At 52.7% G+C, this 23,541-nt stretch overlaps 2 protein-coding genes across 11 annotated transcripts in view; both read right to left on the minus strand.

Moving 5' to 3' along the window:
- The window catches only part of MRNIP (MRN complex interacting protein), a 16,359-nt gene extending 11,417 nt beyond the window's left edge, over positions 1–4,942 (minus strand). For all 3 annotated transcript variants that reach the window (XM_088798550.1, XM_019716952.3, XM_088798551.1), the window contains exons 1-2: positions 4,265–4,942; positions 2,067–2,126 (exon numbers count right to left, since the gene is read on the minus strand). In XM_088798550.1, coding sequence (XP_088654676.1) covers positions 2,067–2,126; positions 4,265–4,450 — 246 coding nt within the window. In that variant the 5' untranslated portion in view covers positions 4,451–4,942. The remainder of the gene's footprint in view (positions 1–2,066; positions 2,127–4,264) is intronic.
- Positions 4,943–7,616: 2,674 nt separating this feature from the next.
- The window catches only part of TBC1D9B (TBC1 domain family member 9B), a 38,672-nt gene continuing 22,747 nt past the window's right edge, over positions 7,617–23,541 (minus strand). For 2 of the 8 annotated variants that reach the window (XM_019716945.3, XM_019716942.3), the window contains exons 8-22: positions 22,237–22,374; positions 21,799–21,949; positions 21,057–21,271; positions 19,454–19,571; positions 18,399–18,684; positions 16,736–16,865; positions 16,497–16,595; positions 15,704–15,772; positions 14,532–14,772; positions 14,159–14,224; positions 12,848–12,919; positions 12,594–12,644; positions 11,084–11,146; positions 10,416–10,522; positions 7,617–9,391 (exon numbers count right to left, since the gene is read on the minus strand). In XM_019716945.3, coding sequence (XP_019572504.2) covers positions 8,726–9,391; positions 10,416–10,522; positions 11,084–11,146; positions 12,594–12,644; positions 12,848–12,919; positions 14,159–14,224; positions 14,532–14,772; positions 15,704–15,772; positions 16,497–16,595; positions 16,736–16,865; positions 18,399–18,684; positions 19,454–19,571; positions 21,057–21,271; positions 21,799–21,949; positions 22,237–22,374 — 2,472 coding nt within the window. In that variant the 3' untranslated portion in view covers positions 7,617–8,725. The remainder of the gene's footprint in view (positions 9,392–10,415; positions 10,523–11,083; positions 11,147–12,593; positions 12,645–12,847; positions 12,920–14,158; positions 14,225–14,531; positions 14,773–15,703; positions 15,773–16,496; positions 16,596–16,735; positions 16,866–18,398; positions 18,685–19,453; positions 19,572–21,056; positions 21,272–21,798; positions 21,950–22,236; positions 22,375–23,541) is intronic. The other 6 variants (XM_074313337.2, XM_019716944.3, XM_074313335.2 and 3 more) reach the window with 5 other exon arrangements.

Below are 23,541 nucleotides of genomic sequence, written 5' to 3' on the forward strand. Positions count from 1 at the left end.
TTATCTGGGCACAAACCAGGCTACATTTTCCAGTCTTCCTTGTAGTGCGGCGTGGCCATGACACTAGGTTCTTTCCAGTGGAATGTGAGCCACTCCCAGGCTTGGCCCCTAAAAGCCGCCTGGTAGCTCCTCCACGCTCTTGCCCTTTCAGTGGCTGGAGGCAGCAGGAGGCAAGCCTCAGGGAGTAACAGAACCTCAAGACAACAGGAGCCTAGGTCCCCAAAAGACCAGGCCAAGGACAGCTGCCCTGCTGACCTCAATCCCTCCCAGGACTGTTACAAGAACAAGAGAAACAACTTCTCCTCTGTTAAACCAGTACACATTTGGTGTCTATTTGTTACTGCGGCCTAGTCAGCCCTAAGTCATAGACCACTGCACATACATGGTGGTGGTCAGAGGATGGAAAAGCTTCCTCAGGGAAAACTTAACACCTAAAACAAACAGAGTCACTATGCGGGGTGTTTGCCTAGCTCATGAGCCAGCTTGTCTTTGAGACCCAATCTCAGGGTGGGCCTCAGCAGCTACCCTTGCTATCTGATGACTTGATAACCTCTACTCCCACCGAACCCTAGCTGATTGGCCTAGAGGTGGACATCTGATTCAACAGAGCCAATCAGATCACTTCTCCTAGGAGTTGAAAATGGGGACTTGGCACGAGATTCTGTGGTCTGAGTACAGTGTGCACTGCGAACTGTCTAGGAAAGGAGAGGAAGGGGAGGAAGATGCAGGGAGAAACCAGGGAGGGGAGGAAAAGATGATGCCTGCGTTGTTGGCAGCTTTTCAGTTCCTGGGAGCAGTTCTTCAAGGGGTCAGGGATGAAGCCCCTTCCTTGGATTTCCCATCATCTTGCCAGTACATGTTTTTATTTTGCTGAAGGCATCCTGAAGTGTTTTTTTCTCTCTCTCTCTATTATTTGCAACTAAAAAAAACTTTGGTTAAAAGTTATCTTCTGAAACAGCAATTTAATTTCTAGGTCTTTGTCCTAAGGAAATAATTGGTCATGTGAAGAAAGAGGTATTTGTAAGAAGCTACGTTGCAGAGATGTCCAAAACAATGAAAACTAAAATCAACCGAAATGCCCACTAATGTGGGACTGGTCATTTAGTCACTCAACAAATCTTTACTGAGCACTTACCACGTGCCAGGCACTGTGCTAGGTGCTGGGGTACATCAGTCAATAAAATAGGCAAAGCCTCTGCTCTCATGGAACTTACAGTCTGAGATGGACAATACGTGTGTAAACACACTTCCACAGAATTTCTGATCAGGATAATGAGAAGAGCCCCAACAATAAACAGAAAGGCCAAAGAAGGATGCAGGTCTGGACTATTTCAAGGTCAGGAAGAAAAGCCCCTATGGCTGAAGGAGGAAAGTGATGAGATGAGGCCGGGACAGTGGCATCAGGGCCTGAAGTAGGTGATGGAGGGGCTCAATGAGGAAGGGACACAGGATAGGCTGTGGTGTTAAAGAGACTGGATGGGTGAAAAGGTATGGACATGAAAAGAACGGTGATGCTTCGTGGAACACAGCGGGCTAAGAGCATTTGCAGCGCTCTCCCTCCAGTTCTCACCCTAGCTAGCCTCATGCCTTTTCACTGCCTCTACTTCCCGAGCCCATCCTCTCCCACATCCCTGCACCCACCCGCAGATGTCTGCCCACCCAGCCGGGTCTGATTCTGTCATCTTCCTGCAGGACCCTGCATTTTCCTTCCATTGGGTCCAGCCTAGTTTTAAATTACGTGCGCATACACGCTAGTTTCTTTCCCCTTTTCACATGTGCAGATCTGAGGGTGAGAACGACAATAGTCTAACCTTCCATGGTCTCTCCTGTGGTTGACACTAGCAGGTACTCAACAAATACCTGCCGAATGAGTAGACGAGCGAAGGTACCTTTCCAGGCACTGCTCTGTCCATTTCACTTCCTGAAAGAGCGGGAACCTCAGGAGCAGGGGTGAACTTGATCCCAACAGCGAAATGCCAGGACTCAGTGAGAAACATGCTTCCACAGGGCTGGGACCCACCTGCTTTCTGGCATGAGTATTAGATGCCCTGTTTCTCAGGACTTACCCGCAAAAATGACTGTTTCTCTCCACAAGCTTTGCATATCCATTTGAGACTCTTTTTCACCTACAATAAAATTTCAGAAATATAGCTTAATTATTCAAAACAGGTGGAACTGGACAGTGTAATTTAAAAAGATTAATGGGAAAAAAAATCAAGAGTCCAGAAATAAACCAAGACATATGTATGAAAATTTAGTATAAGAATGACTATTTAATGAGTGGTGTTAGGAAAACCAGCTAGCCATATGAAACAAAATCAAGTTATATGTCTACCAGGTGTGGTTCTCAAAAACAATTCCATAACATTTAATTTTGATTCCTGATAAACCTGACTAGATAGGTTCTCTCTTAACATGATAAAATACCTTATACCAAGCTCTAAAGCTGGAGAATCACTACCAGTATTCCCACAAAAGTCAGGAACAAGCCAAGGATCCTCACTATTATTTAACATTTTTCCTGGATGTTCAACCAGTGGACTTGTAAAAGAGAAGGTAATAAAATGTATGCAATTGAAAGGAGAAAAAAGAAAACTATCATTATAGACGATACAGTGATTTTTTTCCTAAACCTGAAAACCCCAGATAATCAAGTGAAAAGCTACCCAAACTAGTAAGACAAAAGCTAGTATAGTGGCTGGGTAAAAAATTAATATATCTTCAAAAATTAATACAGCTTTTAGATAAGCAAACATCTAGTCAGAAAAGTCCATTTATAACAGCAACAAAGAAAATGTTATCAATGGGCACCAAAACTGCTTGAAGAAATACAATGAAACAGCATGTTTAACATCACAAAAATGTCTAGGTTGGTTCATAAAAGTTAATATGACTATGATCCTAATACAGAAACCACAGGGTTTTGGGGAAGTGTCCCCCAAAATTCTGAGGACAAATAGCATCTACTACAAATTTAAGTGGATATATCCTATGATTTGGCAATTCCACTTCTTAGCATCTACCTTCAAGCATCATAAAAATACTGTGTATTTTCTATGGGTACATATGCCAGTAAGAAACGCATTAAAAATAATAGTAAAAGGTCTGGAAGGACACACAGTAAGTGATGATGAGTGGCTAGCTCTGGCAGGGATGGAGAGAGGTAACAGTATGACAGGGATCTTTGCAATTGGTAGCCAGCGCTCTGCCATTTCTTACATGGAGAGACCACTTGATTTCTCTGGATTTCAGTATTCTCATCTCTCTAAAATGAGAATGATACCTAATTCAGAGGCTGCTGAAATTAAATGAGATGTGTGAAATTGCCTGGTACACAGCAGACTTGCAATTACACTTTAACCCTCTTTTCCCCCTTTGGTTTCAAATCACTTTTCAGAGTTGAAAATGATCACGCGCTAAAAAGTATACGTGTATAACAATTTAAAAATGGAAATGATTCTCATTTATTCTCAACTCCTGGAACAGTCCAAAAAATGAAATAAGTAAAAAGTTTCTAAGCCCCTAAAATAGCCCTTGCAAACTCTCAGCAAGCTTACAGGTGCATACTCAGCATCTTACTGACTTTCAAACATACATTTTAAATAAGTTTGATGCTATCCTTTTTCAGAGCACAGCAGATAACCAGGAAGAGGAGGGGACTATCAAAAGCAGATAGATATACTGACAGCAGTTTTAGGTGGTATCAAAGAGGAGATAGAACACAATCCAGTTAAGAATAGGTTAAGTGACGGCCTCTTTCATTCTGAAAGTTAGGGAAGCAATATGTTTTAGAAATTTCGATTATCCTGTGTAAAATACTGGAAGCATGGGTTTGTTTGTGCTTGGGAGAGTAGGCGTCCAGTCCCTCCCAACGCGGAAAAGGGCGGGGGCAGTGCCAAAGATTGACAGCAGGGGGCGCCCAAGCGTGTGATCTCCTTGGCTCTATTTAAATAAAGAGCCACTTTTGGGGACTAGACGCTGCATAAAAGAGGCTATCCTCACCCTCACGAGGCCGCCTCCGAAAAAAGCATTATCCCTGGTTTCTACGAATCTGACAACAACCAGGCAAAAATCGAAACAAGCGCAGAGCGGCGTTATGGACAAGCGACGTTAATGAAACCCAGCCTTCAGGACTGTCGTCATTTGTCCGGACCCCAGGTACACCCCACAACTGCACGAGACGGCGCCCACGCCTGGGGGCAGGGCCTGGGCAGGAGGCCTGGTCCCGGAGCCAGGAGGAGGAGGAGGCCGGCGCCCGCCCCACCTGGTGCGTCTGGAAGAGACGGCAGCAGCAGCACCTCAGGACGCGAACCTGCGGAGACTGCGCCATTGCAGCCGTCCTCACCGCTTCCCCAGCGCGTGCGCAGGTGCGTGCGCCCTGCTCGCCTGTCCTCTCCGGCTCCGCCCCTTGCAGGCGCCCGGGCCCCTCTAGCTCGCCGCCCCGCCCCATGGGCGCGTGCGCCCTGCGCTCCGGCCGGTCCGGGCTCCGCCCCCGGTATGTGCCGGGACCTCTCTAGCCTCCCGCGCGTCTCAGCGGTTGGTTGGGTCCCTTGCGACCTCAGGACTGCGCTCTCGCTCGCTGCCCATTAGGGCGATGTTTGGGATTTTCGTCAGCCTTGTCCCGGACGCACTATTGTTCCCGGGCTAGTATCCTTTCGCCCTGAGCCTGCGCTTTCGCGTGGACTGAAGTCGCAAGGGCAGGGCCTCCAGCCGCTGCTGCGAATCTAGCCTTTGCCTGCACCGGTTTCCCAGCTTCTTCAAGACGCGGAAAGGGTGCTGGAGGATGCCTCCCCTCCGATCCACCTCCTGGGCCTGTGGTTGGAATTTGCAGGACATCTATGCGGAGGTGGTCAGTTTGCCCTCGAGCCGGACCCCCGTGGGCCGGACAACCGAGAACCCCGGGAAAACTGGCACGGCGACGGAGCAGCTGAAAACGAAAACCATTCCCTCCTGAAGCCCTGGAGAACGCCCCCGTGCTCAGACCCAACTCTGGAAGGTGGAGGAGCAAGGCCCGCCCACGCTGGGGCAACATCACACTCCTGCCCCAAGCGCAGTGGTCCCTAACAGCCCGCAGATATTCACACGTGCCTGACAACTCAAACCATCTGTTAAAAGACAATCAACGTCCGGTAGTACAAGGATGTGATGAGAGGAACCTTTCTTAAGAGGATGCTGGTAGAGCGGTAAAAGGGAAATCCATTATGGAAAGCAATGTGGTGATTGTCTCTATCCTAAGAAAAGGTTCTGAATCGCCCAGATGTATCATTTATGCAGTAGTGTTCACTGAAGTATAACAGGAAAAAATGGAAATAAACGTTCTAAACAATGGTTGCTTAGGGTAACTCAGCATGGATCATTATATACATAATTCCAATTATGTAAAAATAGGCATTATTTCCAGGTGTGTGTGGATGTGGGGGATTAGGGTTATAGATGATTGTATATTTTAATAAGTTTTTTATATTTTCAAAATTTTGCACGATAGCATATATTAGGAAAAAATTTGTTTAAAAAATAATGTTTGAGAGATTGACTATACAAACGGACAGTGACCAGACCACATATAACAAACTGCAGCAACCAGCCCCTGAGGCCAAACCACATTTACAGTAGTTAGGACTTGGTCAATGACTGCCAGTTTCCCTATTTTCTGCACCTCCCTATCTCAAGACAAACCTGAGAAAGTCAGTTACTCTCCCCATGACCTAAGGCTTCTAGTCAACCAGCCCGTTTCCCCACACAGAGCACACCTGAAGCCTTGCCTTGTCTCCATTCTAAAACTTTCCCAAACCTTGTGTGCCTCTGAGTCTCTGCCAAATGCAAATGATGGTGGCTGACTCCTTTTTTATAGCAAGCTCTGGAATAGTCCCCATTCTCATTTGGGTGGTCTTTGTTTATTTACACGTTTGTGTTATTGTGGCTGAGAGCAGAAGACATCTGCAAAGCATGTTTTATGCTTAATGAATAGAGAAGAATAAAAATTTTGGATACGGTATGAGTTCAACTTTGAAAAAGATATAGAAAAATGTATTTAAACACCAAACTAGTAGTAGTCATAAGGACTAGGAAAAATTGTTTTTCTACTTTTCTTTTTTCCTTTCTGCAATAATCATGTAATCCTTTTAAAATACATATACATGTATTTTTTTCTTGAGAATTTTAAGAATGACTTGATGGTTTACTACAACATACCAACTTGTAAGCAGTTTTAAAATATACAATTATGTTTACTTACAGAATAAATATTTAAATTTTTATTTGTATTATCCATATATTATTTAAAATTACTGTTGATAAGAAAAAAATTCTGAGATGTCCTAAATTAAATTACAGCAAGCTGGACATGCTGCCTTCTTCATCTGACCATGCTGCTGGGGGTTTAGACTGCACGCCCCAGGACCTGGTCCTTTGCTGGCCAGCATTTGGCTCAATAAACCCTTTCTTTTAGAAAAACTTTTGGCCGTGAACATTTGAAACACTGTTCTGGTTGTTAAGCATTTTGAGTATCATTCTATATCATTCTAGGTTGAATGATAATGTATTACTGTACATTTTTGTACATTGTTTTGTCATATTGAAGGGGAGCAGAGTGTGCCACCCCAAAATATGCCTCTTTGGGATATTATTTTAAGCTGGTTATTTTTAAGAAATGAAAGATTCAGGGAAAATCTATGCCTTCCCCCAAACTATGTAAAAGAATTTAGGTAGAGGACCTGCTCTGGGAAGGGAATGTCATCATAGATACTAGTTTACTATGACCTAGTGTGTGGTAGGGAGGAACCCAGCAAGGCCCATTTGATCCAAGTCTTCTCTGTGTCTCATTGTTAAAGATGGCCCAGCAAACATTTATTTGCCAAACATTTGCTTTCCATCTCCGTATGAATTGCCTTTCTACCCCTTGAAGCCCCAAACCTCTACCCACCCCTCCTGTCTCCTTAGCTCAAGCTGACCTATACAGCTCAAATGCCTGATTTGTCCTGTGGCCCCATATTCTTATGGCACCCCTGTATGTATATCGTAGATTTGGTTATTTTCTCCTGCTAATCTGTCTCATGTTAATTTGATCTAGACAAGCAGAACGAAGAAGGAAAAGGGGGGGAATTTCCCCTTCCCTACAATATGAAAAGGCTAGATTCCTCTCTTAGATTCTTGTGTTTAATTTCTTTGGTATATTCTCAAATTTATACTACTACATGGTATATAAAATAAATATATAATTTATTTAAATCTTTCTGATTATAGTCAATTTAAGACTAAACTGCTGTGTGGGATTCTTACATATATTTTAATTATGGCCAAGAACATAGTCTTTCTAGTTTGAGTCCTTTGAAATTATGACAAAGCATGTGGTCAGTTTGTGTAAATACTAGAATAGAAATAATGACTTTTTTTGTTAAGAAAGAAAAGTTGTTTTTTTGTGACATTTACTGCAACTGTGACCCAGAAGTTGTGAACAAGGTAAAATCATATTATTTTTAAAACCAGCCATAAAATCCATAGAGACAGCAAGTAGATTTATGGTGGCCCGGAGCTGGGGGTGGGAACGGGCTGGTTGCATGTGGGCATCAGGGGTCTTTCTGGAGTGATGAAAATATCCTAAAATTGCATTCTGGTGATGGTTGCACAATTCTGTAAATTTACTAAAAAATCATTCAATTACAACGTAAAACAAGCAAATTCTATGGTAAGTTATGCCACAATAAAGCTATTAAATTTTTAAAAAGCAACAGCCAAAAAACAAAAGCAAAATGTCTTTTAGTAGAAGCAAGAGCTGTCGAGAGAGAGAGAGAGAGAGAGAGAGAGAGAGAGAGAGAGAGAGAGAGAGGCTCCTGGTGCAACAGAGAGAGAGAGAGAGAGAGAGAGAGAGAGAGGCTCCTGGTGCAAACCAACAGGGTCCTCATGGCTCAGCCCAGCGCCTGTGCCCCACAGGCTGCTTCCTGAACCCAACAGCACTCCCCTCCTGCACCTGGACCCAGGCTGCTTCCACCTGAGGAGCTCGGGTCTCCTGGTCACAGGTCAGCACAGGCCCTGCCCAGTCTGCATCAACACCTTCCTTCCGTATCCCCATCCTCCCGGGGACCTTGAACCCCCACTCCTGTGGGGACCTCTGGAAGGTACCTGAGGGGAGGAGCCGGGAGCCCCAGGCAGTGGTCGAGGGCCACATTCAGGCTCTGGACACGGCACGGTTTTCAGTTCCCTTCAGGGATTTATTAAGGCATTGAGCACGGTGTGGTTTTTAGCCGACTGGTGAATACAAGGACATATATTAGGACCTAAGGGATGTGCTTTTAAGGTTAATGGTGAGGAGGATGAGCTGAAAGAGCATAGAATACACCTGTGTGGCACCCGGTGTCCCTCAGCCAAGAGCTGAGGTGTGGGGTCTCCTGGAGAGCTACCACTGGTGCCCAATAGGAGGTGACCCCTCACCTGGTGCCAAGTGGCAGAAAAGCCTGAGCAGGCAGCTGCAGGAGAGTGCCTGTGGGTGGGGGATGTGGTGTGGCCTGGCCAGGTGGCAGACAGGAGGGTTCCCGACACTGCAGGGGCCAGTGGGCCCAGGGTCAGGAGAGGGGGCGGGGAGCCTCTGCCTGGACCCCAACTATGGCTGTTCAGCCTTCTGTCCGTTTACAACTCACTGCTTCTGGGGAAAATGGAGGGCTGTTTCCTTCAGGAGAAAGCAGACCAGGAGGGAGGGAGGGAGGACAGGTCAGCCCCCGCTGGGCAGTCTTCAGCCTGAAACTCCAGACTGCTCATAGTCACTGGAGGTGCTGAACTGTCTCTCCACTTTCCTTTGGTCCTTGATCTTGAGTCCAATGTCCACCCTCTCCTCAAAGAAATTTACCAGCACGGACTCCGTCAGGATAGAGGCCAGGATCTGCTCAAAGGAGATGCTCCAGTCTGCGTCCACGGTGCCCCCGCTGCGGGCCTCCCCACCCACCAGCACCGTGTCATCGGCCAGGTCCTCACACTGCAGGGAACCCGTGCTGACCACCGAGTAGGAGGACATGGACATGTCGTCTTTGGTTTCATCGTCCGACAGACGCTGGGAGGGGGAGCCCTGGCCCTCGCCGCTGCCCCCTTGGCCCACCACCTGGCTCTCCTGTGGCACATTCCCAAGCTGAGTGTCTCCGCCAGCTCTGGCCTGGGGGTCGCCCATGGCTGGTGACTGGATCTCTCGCGCTGGGTCCTGAGGGGGTCCGGGGGCTGGTGGCTCGTCCTCCCCCGGGGCAGTGTCCCGGAGTTTCCTGCCCGGCTGCCCCAAGAACCTCTTCCCCACCTCGCCAATGCGTAGCAGCAGGCTGGCCACCGTGGCGATGGCGTGGTACAAATCCTGCTCCTTGGGGTCTTCACTGAACATGTTGTAAAGCGTCTTGCACAGCTCAATGAACTGCTCCTTTTAAGGGAAAAACAGAAAAAGGGCAGGGAGATGGTAAAAGGTGGGTCAGACCTGAACCGAGGGTTGAGCCCTCGGCTCAACCAGACTAACCACAGTGGTTCTTCTAACTGGTGTGGGGTGCTGTCTCATTAGTCATGCCCATCTCACAGATTGGGACACAGGCTCAGAGAGGGAAAGTGACATGACCAACGTAACACAGCCTTAAAAGGGCTTTCCCAGTTACCTTTCTTCCAGTACAGAGAACGATCTAGAATCTCTTCCTGTCTCTATGTCTATTCTTTTAGCAGAGATGGATCTATTTCTATCATGACTCTTCAAACCCAGTGACTATAAGAATTTCTTTACTGTGCTTTGGAACCACTTTTATATCTTTGGAACTTTTTATATCTTTAATTGGAAGTGGCTTCAACTCTGTCCTTGACGAAGCTCTTTAGAGGGTGGTGACAAGGCAAGTGCAGCCTGGGGAGGTCCGATTCCAGATCCTGAAATCACACATTCAGGCCTCCTGGCCAGAGCATGGGAAAATTCCCTGGTTCATGGGGCGCCCCACTCTTCAACCCAGATGGGAGTTCGCAGACTGCAGGGTGCCCCCTGGGCCCAGCAGGGCTGTACTCAGGCTGCAACTCAAGAAATGCGTTTGGTTAGACATCTGTGGTCCTGGCCTTGACAACCTTGCCAAGATGCCAGACCTGGAGACCAGCAAATGGGGGCCTGGCAGGAGCAGGAGCGCCATGACGCCCTCTCCTTGTAAAAGGTGGTGTGTCAGTGTCTGCTTATCCGCTTTTCTGGTTCACGATATTGATTAAATGTGAGCAAGTGGTCACCATGAGACAACATGAACCAGGCCCTGAAGCAACTGGCCTCCTATCTTTCTGGAATTGTCCCTGACTGCTATCTGACTGCTATCTGCAGGCTCTGGAGGTAGGCAGGAGAATTCCCACCGTCTGAGGGTCCCAGGTCGGTGGCCCCCGTCGGGCCAGCATTCCCACCAGTGTCTGTTGCAGGCTCTGGGTGGGCTTACCTGGTTCATCTTGGGAAGGTCCTTAATGGTCTCCTTCTGAACCTCTTTCTCCTTGGCCCACATTTGAAGGTAGTGCCGACATTCAGGAGGGCTGTTCCCCTTCTCCTCTGTGAGTTGGGAGAAAAAGATTAATCTCCATCTGTCAAATGAGAGGAAGAGGGCTTGGGGCTGGTAGCAGGGAATGAGTGATTCGGATGCTGTCTGGCATGGAGTTACCTGGGCCGTTTTCTAAAACGTCCTGGCACTTGAGAAGAACACCCCAGAACACCCACAGGTCTCCTGTGGGTTATGCTAAAGTAGGTTTGACCTAAGCGGATGAAGATGAGTCAACCTGTTTTCCCCAAGATGGTGACGGAATCACGTGGAAGCTTGAGAGAGGACAGCATGAGTAGGAGAGGCTGGCTGGGTACCCAGAGGGAGGTGGCGACAGGCAGGGGTGTTCACAGACACAAGAAGATTCAGGCATGGGGCTGACGACAGCGGGGCCACCCCTGGCAGCTGATGGGCCAGGCATGCGCCTCAGGGCATCGCCCTTTCCACAGGGAGAGCCACTATGTCAGGCTGGGTTTGCCATCTCCCTGGTGGGGGCTTTCCCACAGTGACGGGCATCCAGACCCCGCTGACCCCAGGGTCTCTACCAGCACCGGCGGAGACTGGCCTATACACACCTCCTCTTTTTTCTTGGATGTTCTCATTTGCAGCTCCCTCTCGCTCTTCCTGCCGAAGTGCTTCTGGATGATAAGAAAAAAAGAAACACAACATAGAGAACATTCTTCTGTTACGACTCAATCCACCTGTGCTCTCTGGCAGAGGCAGACCTGGGCCCGACAGGTGGCCCGCCAGCACCACAGCGGGTCGCTTCTTTCTCTACCTGGTTATGCTGAACCCCAGACCTTCACTTCCTGTCTTTAAAAGGAACTGTCTCCACACAGTGTCTAAGTGCACGATGACGCACATTATGGAATAGCAGTCTGAGAATTAATTTCTGTAGTCTCTGCTGAAAAAGGTCAGACTGAGGGGCTCCTAATCATCAATCCAACCTTTACTGCCACAGAAGCTGAAGACGCATTTTAAAATACAGCTTGGCTCTGTATTTTTAAGGTGATATATTTGCTGGAGTTGGCACACACTGTGCTTCCTACGGTGCCCATGAACTTGGGGAGGGGCACGCCGCCCCGCTCTCCCAGACCTGTGCCAAGGTAATGTGGCCCTGGGTGGGGGCCTCTGGCTCATGGCAGCCTCCCAGCTCTGAATGGCTCTCACTACTGTGTGGTGGCTCAGGTTTCTCCCTGTGGAATGGAGACTGCTACCTGGGGGCTATGTGGGATCTGAGGACAGGGCCCTGCGTCCCGAGTCCCTAGTCTCTCCAGAAGTGCCTGCAACAAGCTTAAAGAACCCTGGATTTGCCCGGGCTCCGAATATAGCAGGTACATCTACTTCTTTAGTTTGTACACTTGAAATCAAGGTCCTTAAATTTCACGGTCAAGTTCAAGTAAGCCTCTGACATTGTCAACAGGACTCCTTTGGGTATCTTGATACACGCTGCTTTTCATTTCTCTTTTGGGTGTATTATCCTTGGTGTGTACTGTCCCCCATGAGAAATTATAGGGCAGAGTTCTGGTCAGTTTGGTGAGTGCATTACACACCAGCAGCTAGACTACACATCCCAGGCCCAGGATGCCCCATTGCCCTGGATCTGATGCTCCAACGGGCTTTAACGTGGCCCAAGGAGGACTTCTAATAAGGCACTCAACAAACGTGTTTCTCTGTAATGAAAAAGTTGGGTGGAACATGAAAAACATTTTCCAAGGAAAGCACCCACCACTGTCCTGCACCTGCAGCCATCTGTGTTTCTGTTTCACACTGTTGTAATGACAGCACTTGTATTTTTTCCTATGAACATGGCCCTGGGGCTGACGCCCTGGTGCCCGTGCAGGCTCACCATGTTGCATGTACTCATCAACGACCCTGTGACAAGCACAGAGGCCACCCCTTCCCTCTCCCAGTCCACAGGAGCGGCTTGGCTTTGGGTTCCCCTTGGGACTGCCACACAGGAAGTGTCACTGGGACCAAGAGCTTGCAGGCCTCCTGGCCATGCAAGGGACTATCAGGAAGACAGAGCTCAAGGCCTAGAGGAAGCCCAGCGTAGAAGGGTGCCCTTGCCCCCCAGGGACTGACCTTGAGCCTCCCAGGGCAGGAAAAGATCCAGATCGGAGGCCAGAGGAGATGCTGGGAGAACAGAGGAGGAGCAGAGGACAGAGGGAGAGGCCAGGTCCAGGAAAGCAGAGAAAAAGAACAAGTGAGAACAGCCCAGGGACCTACCTGCAGACAGGCAACACCCTTGCCCTTTCCCGCGAGCGCCCCAGCAGGTGGGTTGCCCAGTCCACCCAGACCTGCAGGCCACCCGCAAGGCCCTCACAGGCTGCGCTCACCTTCTGAGGAGCTGTCCTCGGTGAAATAGTGGGTCGCTTCCAGGGCGGACTCGGCCTCCTCTGAGCTCAGGGCTGTGCTCAGAGAGAAAAGAGGATGAGGGCAGGAGGAACTGTGACTGTCACCAAGGCCATACTCCTGTGTCCTGGCTCCCCCACGGCAGGGTCCACCGCTCCCAGCCCCACTGAAATGGTGTGTGGTAACAGCAATGCCGGATTCTGGTTGTTGCTACTTTGACTTTATGTTGTGTTTGAAGACGTAATACGTGTCCCAGGTAAGAATCCAGTCAGTGCAGCTGGGAGGCGAGGCGGCTTGGGAGGGTTGGGGTGGCCTCGGGTGCCCTCATCTGCAGGCTCCAGGCCCAGTGGGCTCTGACAGCCCGGGCCTCTCCCTCAGCAGTCTTTGGTGGCTGGTACCAACTTCCCTGCAGGTGTCCCTGGGGCCACTGTTCCTTGTCGCATTACAGGGAAAAATCAGCCACAGGGGAAACACCTGTGTCAAGAGCAGGACTTTCACAGAACAATCTTTAAAAAGACCCGTCTGGGCCCTGCCCCAGGCCAATGAAATGAAAGGCTCTAGGGATGAGTGTGGTAGCAGTATTCTAAAAAACCCGAGGCTGACTCCCAGGCCGCTGCTGACACCAGTGTGACTGAGAGCAGGACTGGCAGCTCTACCCTAGAGCAGCAAGCCTGAGGCTGGAATTTGCACCTGCCCCTCACAGATCTCTCCTCTGAAAACCGCGTTAACCCCGCCTTAGAGAACTCTCCTGGCGGCCACCCTTGCAGAGTTAGGTCAGCTTGGCCCTCATAGCGGGAACATAACAACCACTCTATCTGGCCTGCCTTCAGACCAGCTGCCTGATCAGGAGGCTGGGGCACTGCTTAGAGGAGCTACAGGGGAGCAGTCCCTGCTCATGGCCACAAGACAGGGCTCCCCAGGTCACTTTGAGGGCCTTGGTGGTACCCCGGGCAGACCCTCCAGGGATACACAGGAACACCTGAGAAACTTAGGACAGGTGAATGAATGCAAGTGGTCTCCGTTTCGAACTTCAATCTCCACTCTGATCCCCCCAAGCTCCCTGGGACCCTAGCCCCTGGGTGAAGTCCTCCCTGAGTCACTCCTGCATGTCCCCTCCCAGGTTACAAGTCATGGCCCTGCCATCAGAACAAGATGGGCTGGCTTCAGACCTAATGCATAGGACAGGGGAGACCCCACTATGCTTGGCCCCCCCGAGGCCTGTGCCTTGGATGCTGCAGCCCCACCTCTGGGCAGGTGAGTACCCCTCACCAGGGAATGGGAGGGGAGGCTCTCACCTGGGGGCAGGTGCAGCTTGTAGAGCACCTTGAGCTTGTCTGTCAGGTCCCCATGGTACATCCCGCCTGTGGAGGAAGGCCGGAGAGGAGGCACACTGGCAAGAGGGCTCCAAACGCCACAGCTGGCCCTCACTCACACACCTCCCCTTCCAGCGGGTTCTTGTGGGCCCCTCCCTGCAGCCTGGCTCCCTCAGGGAGAGGTCCAGGCCCCCTGCTCTCCTGAGCTGGCCCTTCTCTGGGGCCCGCAGCTCGGCTGTGGGCAGCCCCAGGCTGAGGGGGTAGGGACTGCACTGGAGCCCCACAGGTCTCCAGTGGAAAGTGGCCCTACCCTTCTCAGGGGTCCCGGGCACCGGTCGGCCCCAAAGCCACTCACTCATCCCTGTCACAAACTCCTTGAAGGTGATCAGTGAGTCCTTGTTTCGGTCCAGGAGCCGGAACATGCGGCCTGCCAGCACGGGTGTGTGGGCGCCGCAGGCCCAGGGCGCCAGGCGGGTGAAGAGCTCCTGGAACTGGCTGGCGTCGATGCGGTACTGCTCCAGGTAGGGCAGGCTGGGGTCCCGCCGCACAGCACTGGGCCGGCCACTGCCCCAATACTGACTTGTCAGGTGCTTGGCCTGCAGGGGCACAGCCTGGTGAGAGGGCGGTGTGCCTACCCTGCTCCTGCACCCAAGGCTGCAGAGGCCTGGGTCGGTGGCTGAGCCAGCCACAGCCTCTCACGCAGAGACCTCCTGCGTTGCAGTCACCAGCCCTCACTCAAACGTGGAAGCTGGGAGGAAGCTGGGCTGGGCTGGACCACAGCAGGTCGTGGGGGCACGGGAAGCGCTGCCTCAACTCTTCTGGCTCTAAGGCCACAACACGGCGGTGGCCACCTCAGGGGCTGAACCAGAGGCAGCTGGGGGTGGGGTGGGCGGGAAGCTGGGAACTGACCAGAGCAGAAAGTTGGTGTGCACTTGGCTGTTTGTGCCGTCTTCAGCCCCCTTCTGTCACAGCACCTGAAATTTTCTTGGGAAACCCCTCGTGTCCCACCCTCAAGCAATATGGCCCAGCAGCAAACACTCTCCTTTGTGATAGCACCTAACTTGAGTCAGTCCAGAGATTAACTCCAGGCTTTTTGCTAAAACCACTTGGAAAAATTCTCCTTTTCACTGAGGTTACTGTGAGGACAGGATGACGTGGAGCTGCTGACGACAGTCCTGCCATTCAATGGGAAAAGCAGTCCAGAGGACATCTGAGGAAAGGGAGGTTGACAGCATTTTTGAGCACCCAGATCCAGCCATGCCTGAAGCTGTACATTCCTAGACTTTTTAGTTACATGACCCACTGCATTCCCTCTTCTGTGTAAGCTGACTTGAGTGGATTTTCTGACACTTAAAAAAGCGTCCTGCCTAAATTCCAAGGATTAAATTCTACCACATGAGGTTTGTGGTAGCTGCACCTGAGGGCGTCTTTAAATCTATTTGTCTCCTGGCAGGAGGCTGCTGTACTGAGGATGCACTCAGGGGACTTGGGTGGGGTACTGGTGCTGCCCTTGCACATGGCTGTCACCTTGAACACCATGTAAAGATCCTCCAGCTCTTCAATTGAGAAACCAATGTCCCCGGGTATAGCTCGGACCTAGAAGGAAAGAGAAATGGATGTAGTGACGGATTTTTAAGTGCCTGCCACAGTAAAAGCAAGACGCTCTTAAGAGAATCCCCATGTGGATGAGGGCAAAAACATGAGCCGCCCTCTTGGTGTGGCCAGCTGGCCCAGAACATGCATTCAGGGAAGGGGGTGTGCTCCACCGGCTTCCCCCTCGTCACCCATCTGCCACTCAGTTCACACTCCCTCCTGGTAGGCACTGCAGGGACTTTCTGTTCTGAATTTCCAGTTAGGGACATAGGGTGAGGGGCAGGCATCTAGCAGCTGCTGTCTGTCTGGGTCCCTGGAAAGACCCTGTACTGGCTCTTTGGAAGGTGTTCTAGAACTTCTCAGTAAATTCTCCCTTCAGAGAAGGGTAGACAAAGGCTTGTGGCAGATAGAGGTGGGTTGGGTGGGTAGAGGGTGGCTGAGTGTCAGTCCCCAGGGATGGGGCAAAGCCAGGCCGGAGGGCTCAATGCAGTGAGCTCACATTTGGCCTGTAAGCACTGGGCTTCAGAGGATCTTCCCAGTGACCAACCCAGAAGCAGAAAAGTGACCCAGACCTCTCCACCCCATTGCCCCAAATAGTCCCTACACATGATGCCAGCCCGCATTAGAGATCCCTGCAGCTGCCCGGCCCCGCGGGGAAGTTTAAAGATAGAGCCCACCCGGGTCCCGACCCCACCTGTGCCCCGCTGGCAACCTGGGGCCCTCGTACCACACTCCTCTTGGCTGTATCCTCCAAGGACTGGATCACTTTCAGCCTCTGTTTAAACCGCATCTGTTCAATGTCGTAGGCCCTCAGGCTGCTGAATTTCTACCAGCCAGAGGTGACTCGTTGAGGTAAGGCGGAACCATAGAGCAGAGGGCCACCACTGCCATGGCCACTGCACCCACACCCACACCCACACGGCCCGGGTGGAGTGGCCTGGCCAAACAGCCCTGGTGAGTGCTGACCTCATATGACATTTTCAGGAGATCAAAGATGTCCACCTCTGCAGGAGGGTCATCTCCACTGGTCAGCAGGGCGTGGAGGTGTGGGATAGGCGGAGAAACACTCTGCTTATTGACCACATTATCCAGGTATCTGTAAGGATTAAAGGGCAGAAGTCTAGACCACCCACAGGCGACAGGGCCTTCTTAGCCACAGCTAAGTGGTATGGAGGGACCTAATTTGCATAGCCTCCCAATTAACGAGGGAGCTGCTGTGGGCTGGGCATCCTCCCTGAGGCAGGTGGGAGGTGAGCCCTGGCAAATGGAGGAGCCTCCCTGGAGGCAGCCGAGAGAAGGCCTCACCCCCGCCAGGCATGATCCCTACCTGAGGAAGCAGGGATCCCTACCTTCGGGAATCCCATGGGTGGACCCTTACCATACCAGGAGAAAGCTCTGTCCCAGTTGGAGGGATGTGCTGCCCCCTCTGGCGGTCTCTGGGGCCGTGGGGGAGCCCCCGCCTTGGCCAGGAAGAATCAGGGACCAAAGGAGTGTCCCAGGAGAAATGTATAAGAGGAGCTCTATTGTGGGGTGTCCACAGGGACCTGCCTCCCCAGGGACACAGCCTCAGGACAGGGCCTGACTTGGGCCAGCCAGGACCACATGCCCTCCCAGGCTCTCTGGGGTGGGCCTGATGTTCAGGTGGGAGGGTGGCTGGTCCCCCAAACCCACAGGCCCCTGTTCCCGAGGAGGGCCTGATGTATCTGCTGAGGGAGATGGGCATGAGAAGCAGTCGAAGGCAGGCCAGTGGCTAGGTGTCCTGATAGCACTGCGGACAGAGCTGGTCCAGCCCAGGGCAGGGTGGCGACAGCCCTGCCAGAACAGGACTGGGACTGGCTCAGCAGGCAAGTGGCAGTGTTCCAGGCTGTTCCAGGAGGCTGGGAGAGTTCCAGGCTGGGCATGTGGGCCGGCATGACTGCACAGGCTCAGTGACTGGGCAAGAAGGAGCCAAGAGGGCCCTGGATATAAGGGCATGAAGGCCAGGCTGGGGAGCTCAGTTCCTCTGTACAGAGAAGCACCATGGCACAGGGAGGCCTCATGTCCCGGAGGAGAAACAGGGTCAGATTCTGATCAGAAAGAGCCCTGTGGGATGCTGGTGGGTGAGATGGGAGCAGGGAGAACCATAATGAAGCAGAACAGGGCCCAGGGCAGGGGTGTCATGGGCCTGGAGGGAGGAGGCTGGATCGCTGAGAGTGTCTACAAGGACAGGACGTGGGGACTGAGAGCTGGAGAATGCCAGGATGACCCTGGGCCTTACGCGTGAGCAGCTGAGTATCAGCTCCCTCAGTGGTCAGAGCAGGTCCAGCCCGGGCCTCAGTCTGGATGACAGGAGGCAGCGATGCTGCTGGGCTCAGAAAGGCACATGGGAGGCCCTGCTCTTCTGGAGCCCTCGCCCACAGGCCCTCCAGCCCAGCATGTTTGGGCCTGTGGCCCGTTTCATTTCCCCGTGGGGATCAATACGCCAGTGCCGTCTGTCTCCAACCTGACAGAGGCTCTACCCTGCCCCCTGGGGTGCCACTGGCTCAGCCCTGGCTGGGCATTTGGTGGACATGGTCACTGAATGCTGACCGAGGAGCACCCAGGGCTCTGCTGGCTGGCTGTCCAGCAGAAGGGAGGCTGCCTTGGTCACCTGCCCAGGACGGTCATGGCCTCGCCCTCGTCGCTGCAGCTCAGCAGCTGCTCCATGTTGGCATCCAGGATGGCCAGGGCCACCTGCAAGACCACCTTGATGCCCTCGTAGAAGAAGCAGTCCACAATGACCACGGCACTCTCGAAGGGCATGACACTGAGGAAGAGGGTGAGGAACCAGGAAAGCGAGATGCTGGCGATCACCCCCAGGTCCTGCATCTTCTCAGACAGCTGGGGCAGGAAGTCTCTCGTGAGCTCTTCGAAGATGCCCTGATCCACTAGGGCCCCTAGGAGAGCACAGGGAGTGTGTGGTAGTGAGCCCAGCCTGGGCTCGGCGGCCCTCATGTGGGGCCCTAACTCCTGAAGCGCCGGAAGGCCCCAGGTCCCCGGCCAGTGCTGCATATAGTGGGGGCTCAAGGCAGGTGGGCGGGCAGAGAAAACTAGAAGAAACCCTCCAAGTTTTCTTTCTACAGCTTCCACACCACTGTGTGAAAAGAACAATTTCTTCCACTATGCTAGATTTTCTTTTGGGGAAACACGAGTTTTTCCCTACGAGTGTCAGAAGTTAACAGTGGCCTCGGTGGCTTCCGTGTGTCCTGCCCTGAAACTGATGAACAAATGTGATTCTAAAGGATCCCAAGAGTGGAGACCCACAAAAGCAAACAGTGGAGGAAGGACATCTTGGAAGAACAGACACAATTACTTATGTAGTGAAATACACCAGCAAGTGCACTCCCGTGGCGTTACCCAGGTTTTTCCACAAGAGTTCACGAGAGGTGGGGCTGGGTGTAGGTACATGGTGTGCTACACGCTCTAGCGAGGATAGAAATTTTCCACGATAAAAAAGCTTATGAAGAGTTAGCTGGGGAATTTAGGCCTCAACCCGACTTTTAAAAACCACTGAATGTGTGGTTTCCCTGCCAGCCACTCGTAGGGAATCGGCAGGAGGTCTGGGGGGACGACTGGGCGCATATGGGTGTCACTCTGCAGTGCGCAGGGGTGGGGCTGAGGCCTGAGGGCTCCGTGTGGGGCTGCTGGCGGGCAGTGAACACTCACCTACCACCCTGTTGTTGTAGTAGTCGGGCAGCATGCGCTCGCACAGGGCCACCAGCAGCCAAAAGGCCTCTTCCTCGCTGCCATAGAGCAGGAGCACTGACGTCACGATGTTCATGGCCTGTGGGCAGAGATGGCACGGGGAGGCTCCCAGGAAAGCTGTCCCCCACCCCGCCAAAGGGTTTTACTCTACAACCATGTCTGACGACAACAAACCATCCCACCCGGCTTGGTGCAATTTGCCAAAAAGCAGTTTGTAGGAAATCAATTGGACAAAAACGGTCAGTCAAGTCCCTCAAAATGGGCCAGCGGGTCCTTGAGAAACCGAGAAGGCGGACATGAGACATGGCACTTCTTCTGGGGTCGGAGGTGTGACATGGGTACAGGCAGATGTGTGAGTGAGCTGTGTGCGAAGGCCACTCAGCTACAGGGAGGCTCTGGAGAGACTGGTACCCCGAACAGCACTTCAGTGGTGACAAATTATCTTAAAAATGGTTTAAAGCCAGCACACTGGCTTTAAGATGTCATGCAGAATATGGCCCTACAGAAAGTGGTTTCTGGGGAGGTGGCCTGCGTTTCTGAAATCCAGACGCAGTCTACAGGAAACAGAAAGCCATGTGACATGGCCAGGAAAACACCTACTGGATTTACAATCAAATGCCACCAGAAATGCGTATCAGAACTCCAATGAGATGACACCTCACACCAATAGAATGGCTGCTATCAAAACCAGAAAATAACTAGTATTGGTGATGATGTGGAGAAACTGGAACTCTCGTGCAGTACTGGTGGGAATGTGAAAATTAAAAACGGAGCTACCACATGATCAGCAACTCTACTTCTAGGTATAGACACAAAAGAACTGAAAGCAGGGACTGGAACAGACACTGTGCACCCAGGTTCATAGCAGCATATTCACAACAGCCAAAAGGTGGACACCACCCAGTGTCCATCGATGGATGAATGGATACACAAAGTGTGGTCCATTCATGCAGTGGAATATCATTCAGCCTTAAAAGGAAGGAGATTCAGACACACGTACAACACAGATGAGTCTTGAGGACATTATGCTAAGTGAAATAAGCCAGTCACAAAAGGACAGATAATGTATGACTCCTCTTATATGAGGCTCTTGGAGCTGTCAATCACAGAGACAGAAAGTAGAATGGAGGTGCCCAGGGGTAACTAGGAAGGTTGTTTAATGGGGACAGAGTGTCAGTTTTACAAGACGGAAGAGTTCTGGAGCTGGATGGAGGTGACGGCTGCATAAACATGTACTTAATGCCATTGAGCTGTACACTCGTTAACAAATGGTGAAGATGGTTCAATTTTACGTTATGTGTATTTTATCACACACACTAAATAATGAAATGCCTCCAGGACCCAGACCAGAAGCACACAGAAGACAACTTAATATATAGCATGGGGATGAGGTGAGCAATTCATATTTTCAACTACATTTTTTTGCGTGGTCAAGCTTTTCCTGGGGGGAACAGGGTACAGTTGAAGGTGTGAGGCCATCACTCAGGCCCAGGGTTGTGGGGATCTGCTCCTGTGAGCCTCTGGTGGGTGATGCTGTCTCTGGGCCCCCACTAAGTCCCCTTACCTGGCAGTAGCCGATGGTGGGGTTTCGGAAGGCATATGCAGTCAGCACCCGCCGGAGGGCAGCGATCCCCAGCTCATTCTGGAAGGCGGGGTGCTCGGGCATGGAGCGGTGGAGGTCTCGCTCGATCTCCTCTGTAGCCAGGCTGTACTTCCCCATGGATTTCTCCACCAGCTCAGCGTAGTAGCCAGGGTGACTCACCATCTCATTCCAGGCCCCTGTGGAGACAGAGCTGGCAGCTGCCTCTCTCCTCTGCCCATCCTGGGACTTCGGGGCAATGACAGGGCAGGTTGGAGGCATCGATATACCACAGAGAAGTGAAACTTTGGGGTGAGTTACGAGGTGTGAGGCAAAGGCTCCCTCCTGACTGCTTCTTGGAGGGGTCACCCCACCCAAGTTCCCGTGGCTGATGTGCCCTCCTCCTGACACCGTCCACGTGGCCAAGGGTGTGAATGTTGTCAAGAGTCTGTCCTGAGGAAAGGGGGCCTCAGGGGTGCTGCTCCCCTCCCATTGGGGGTGGAAAGGAGCCACCCTGGCGACAGTACCTTCCCACCCCCGTTGGTGTCTGCTCCCCAGGACGCCCTCCTGGCGTGGGCTGCACGAGCCCCCTCACAGTGGAGAGCCCCATTTCCGCCCTGTAAAGGGCTGGCAGTTCCTGCCTGGCAGACTCGGGAGGCAGGCCAGGGGTCAGCAGAGCTCCCCCACGAAGGTCGGGGGCCATGGAGGCTGAGGCCGGGCAGCTCACCGGAGAAGAGGAGCCACAGCTCCCCGCGGAGGCTCTCAGGGATGCCCTTCAGCACCAGCGCCCGCGTCCTGGCAGTGCGGTACATGCACACGCCACGCCCATACTCAAAGAAGTGGATGTGCCACAACTCCTCCTTCATCTTCTCCTTGGCCTGCGGAGGGGGAGGGGCAAACAGGGCCTGTGGGTGCCGGGATCACCTGCCCCACCTCCCCCACCCAGTGGCTCCGACTTCCAAGGGCTCAGCCCCCGCTGGGCTGAGCAAGCACCACCGTCTGGAGGCAGGCACATGGGCCTCCCTGCAGAGGCCTGGGGCCCGTGGGGATGGCACTGCCCAGGATCGGCCCCAGCCCGGGGCGGCGTGAAGGCACAGTCACAGGCTGGCAGGCCTCCCAGGCCTGCAATGGTCCCCTCTGCGCTGGAGCCACGCCCCGGGCTTACCCCCTTGGCCCCCAGGTCCTCCATGGGCATGTTTCCCTGGAAGAGTTTGAGCAGGCCCTGGGAAGCGGTGGGCGCCCCCTGCTGGTGGGAGGTTGGGCTGGCGGGCTGCCCCAACGCCTCCTGAGGAGCTGGCAAGGCCTGGAAAGGACAACACAGGAGAGACAACACTGAGCCCAGGCGTCCCATGTGCACTCAGTCACTGCCACAGGAGGGTCGGGGTGGGCCCCGGGTCTGGCCGACAGGAGGCCTCACTGGCCAGCCAGACATGTACACTGTCCCACTTCACTAGGTGCCCCCACATTGGCCAGCCTGCCATGGGACCGGTTCTGGGGCCCATCCGGTCAGGCTCTCAGTGAGGTCAGAAGAGGACACCCTGAGAAGCCAGCTCATGTGTCCCCACGTCCTGGCCGTGGCTCCCAGGGACACTACCTCTGCTCCAGCCTCTGGAGTGCAACCAGGCTGACCCTGTAGGGACAGCGGCTGATGGCATCGTCCTGATGGTCCCTGGGCACTGGACACAGTGGTTGGCTCAGGTTGGGACTGTTGGGAAAGAATGCTGGGGACCCCATGGAGCCCGAGCACTGAGCTGCACAGAGAAAATGCAGCAGATGCCAGGGACCTCCCTGGTCACCTAGTACAGGCCCAAGACCGACACCTGGCCCCACCCTTTTCAGACGACAGTGTCCTAACTGTGTTGGCAGCCCCTCCTGTGGGTGCTGAGGGAGGGCTGGCCTTCTCTCTCCCAGGCCCTCTGTGGGCTCCCAAGGTGCCACTTCTGCTGGCTGGCACATGCGCCTCTCTAATTTGAACATTTGTGCCAGCTTTAGACCAGGTTCTCAACGTTTGCTGGGCTTCCAACCAGGCTGTTGGGGCTTCGGAGGCGAAGATAAAGACACAGCCCTGGAATCGGGTGTAGGGAGGGGTCCCCACCTGTGGGCCACCTCTGCTGCAGGTACCTCCCCCCAGGGGCTAACCTGCATCAGGGGAGCCTGGGAATCTGCTCTCTTGCTGCACAGACAGGTGGCTGAGGGCAGGAGAAATGGACCCTGTGGTGGTTCTGGGAATGTGCTGGGGAGCAACATTGGGCTGGCAGAAGGAAAGTGGGGCATCAGGGACAAAGGTCTGTATCTGTAAGGAAGCCCTGGCCTTCAGGATTCTCCCCTGGTTTTCTGGACCCCCTCCCTCTGGCCCTCACCCTGCCAGCAGGGCAAATAGGTAAGTTCCTGGTCTGACCCCCATCTCCTTAGGGAAGCACTGGCATCTGAGCCCCCTTCAGGCAGTGTGGGTGACACCTGTCACCTGCCC

The sequence above is a fragment of the Rhinolophus sinicus genome, chromosome 5 (genome assembly GCF_057876585.1).
Source record: "Rhinolophus sinicus isolate RSI-liver-muscle chromosome 5, RSI-T2T, whole genome shotgun sequence".
NCBI classification, from domain to species: domain Eukaryota; kingdom Metazoa; phylum Chordata; class Mammalia; order Chiroptera; family Rhinolophidae; genus Rhinolophus; species Rhinolophus sinicus.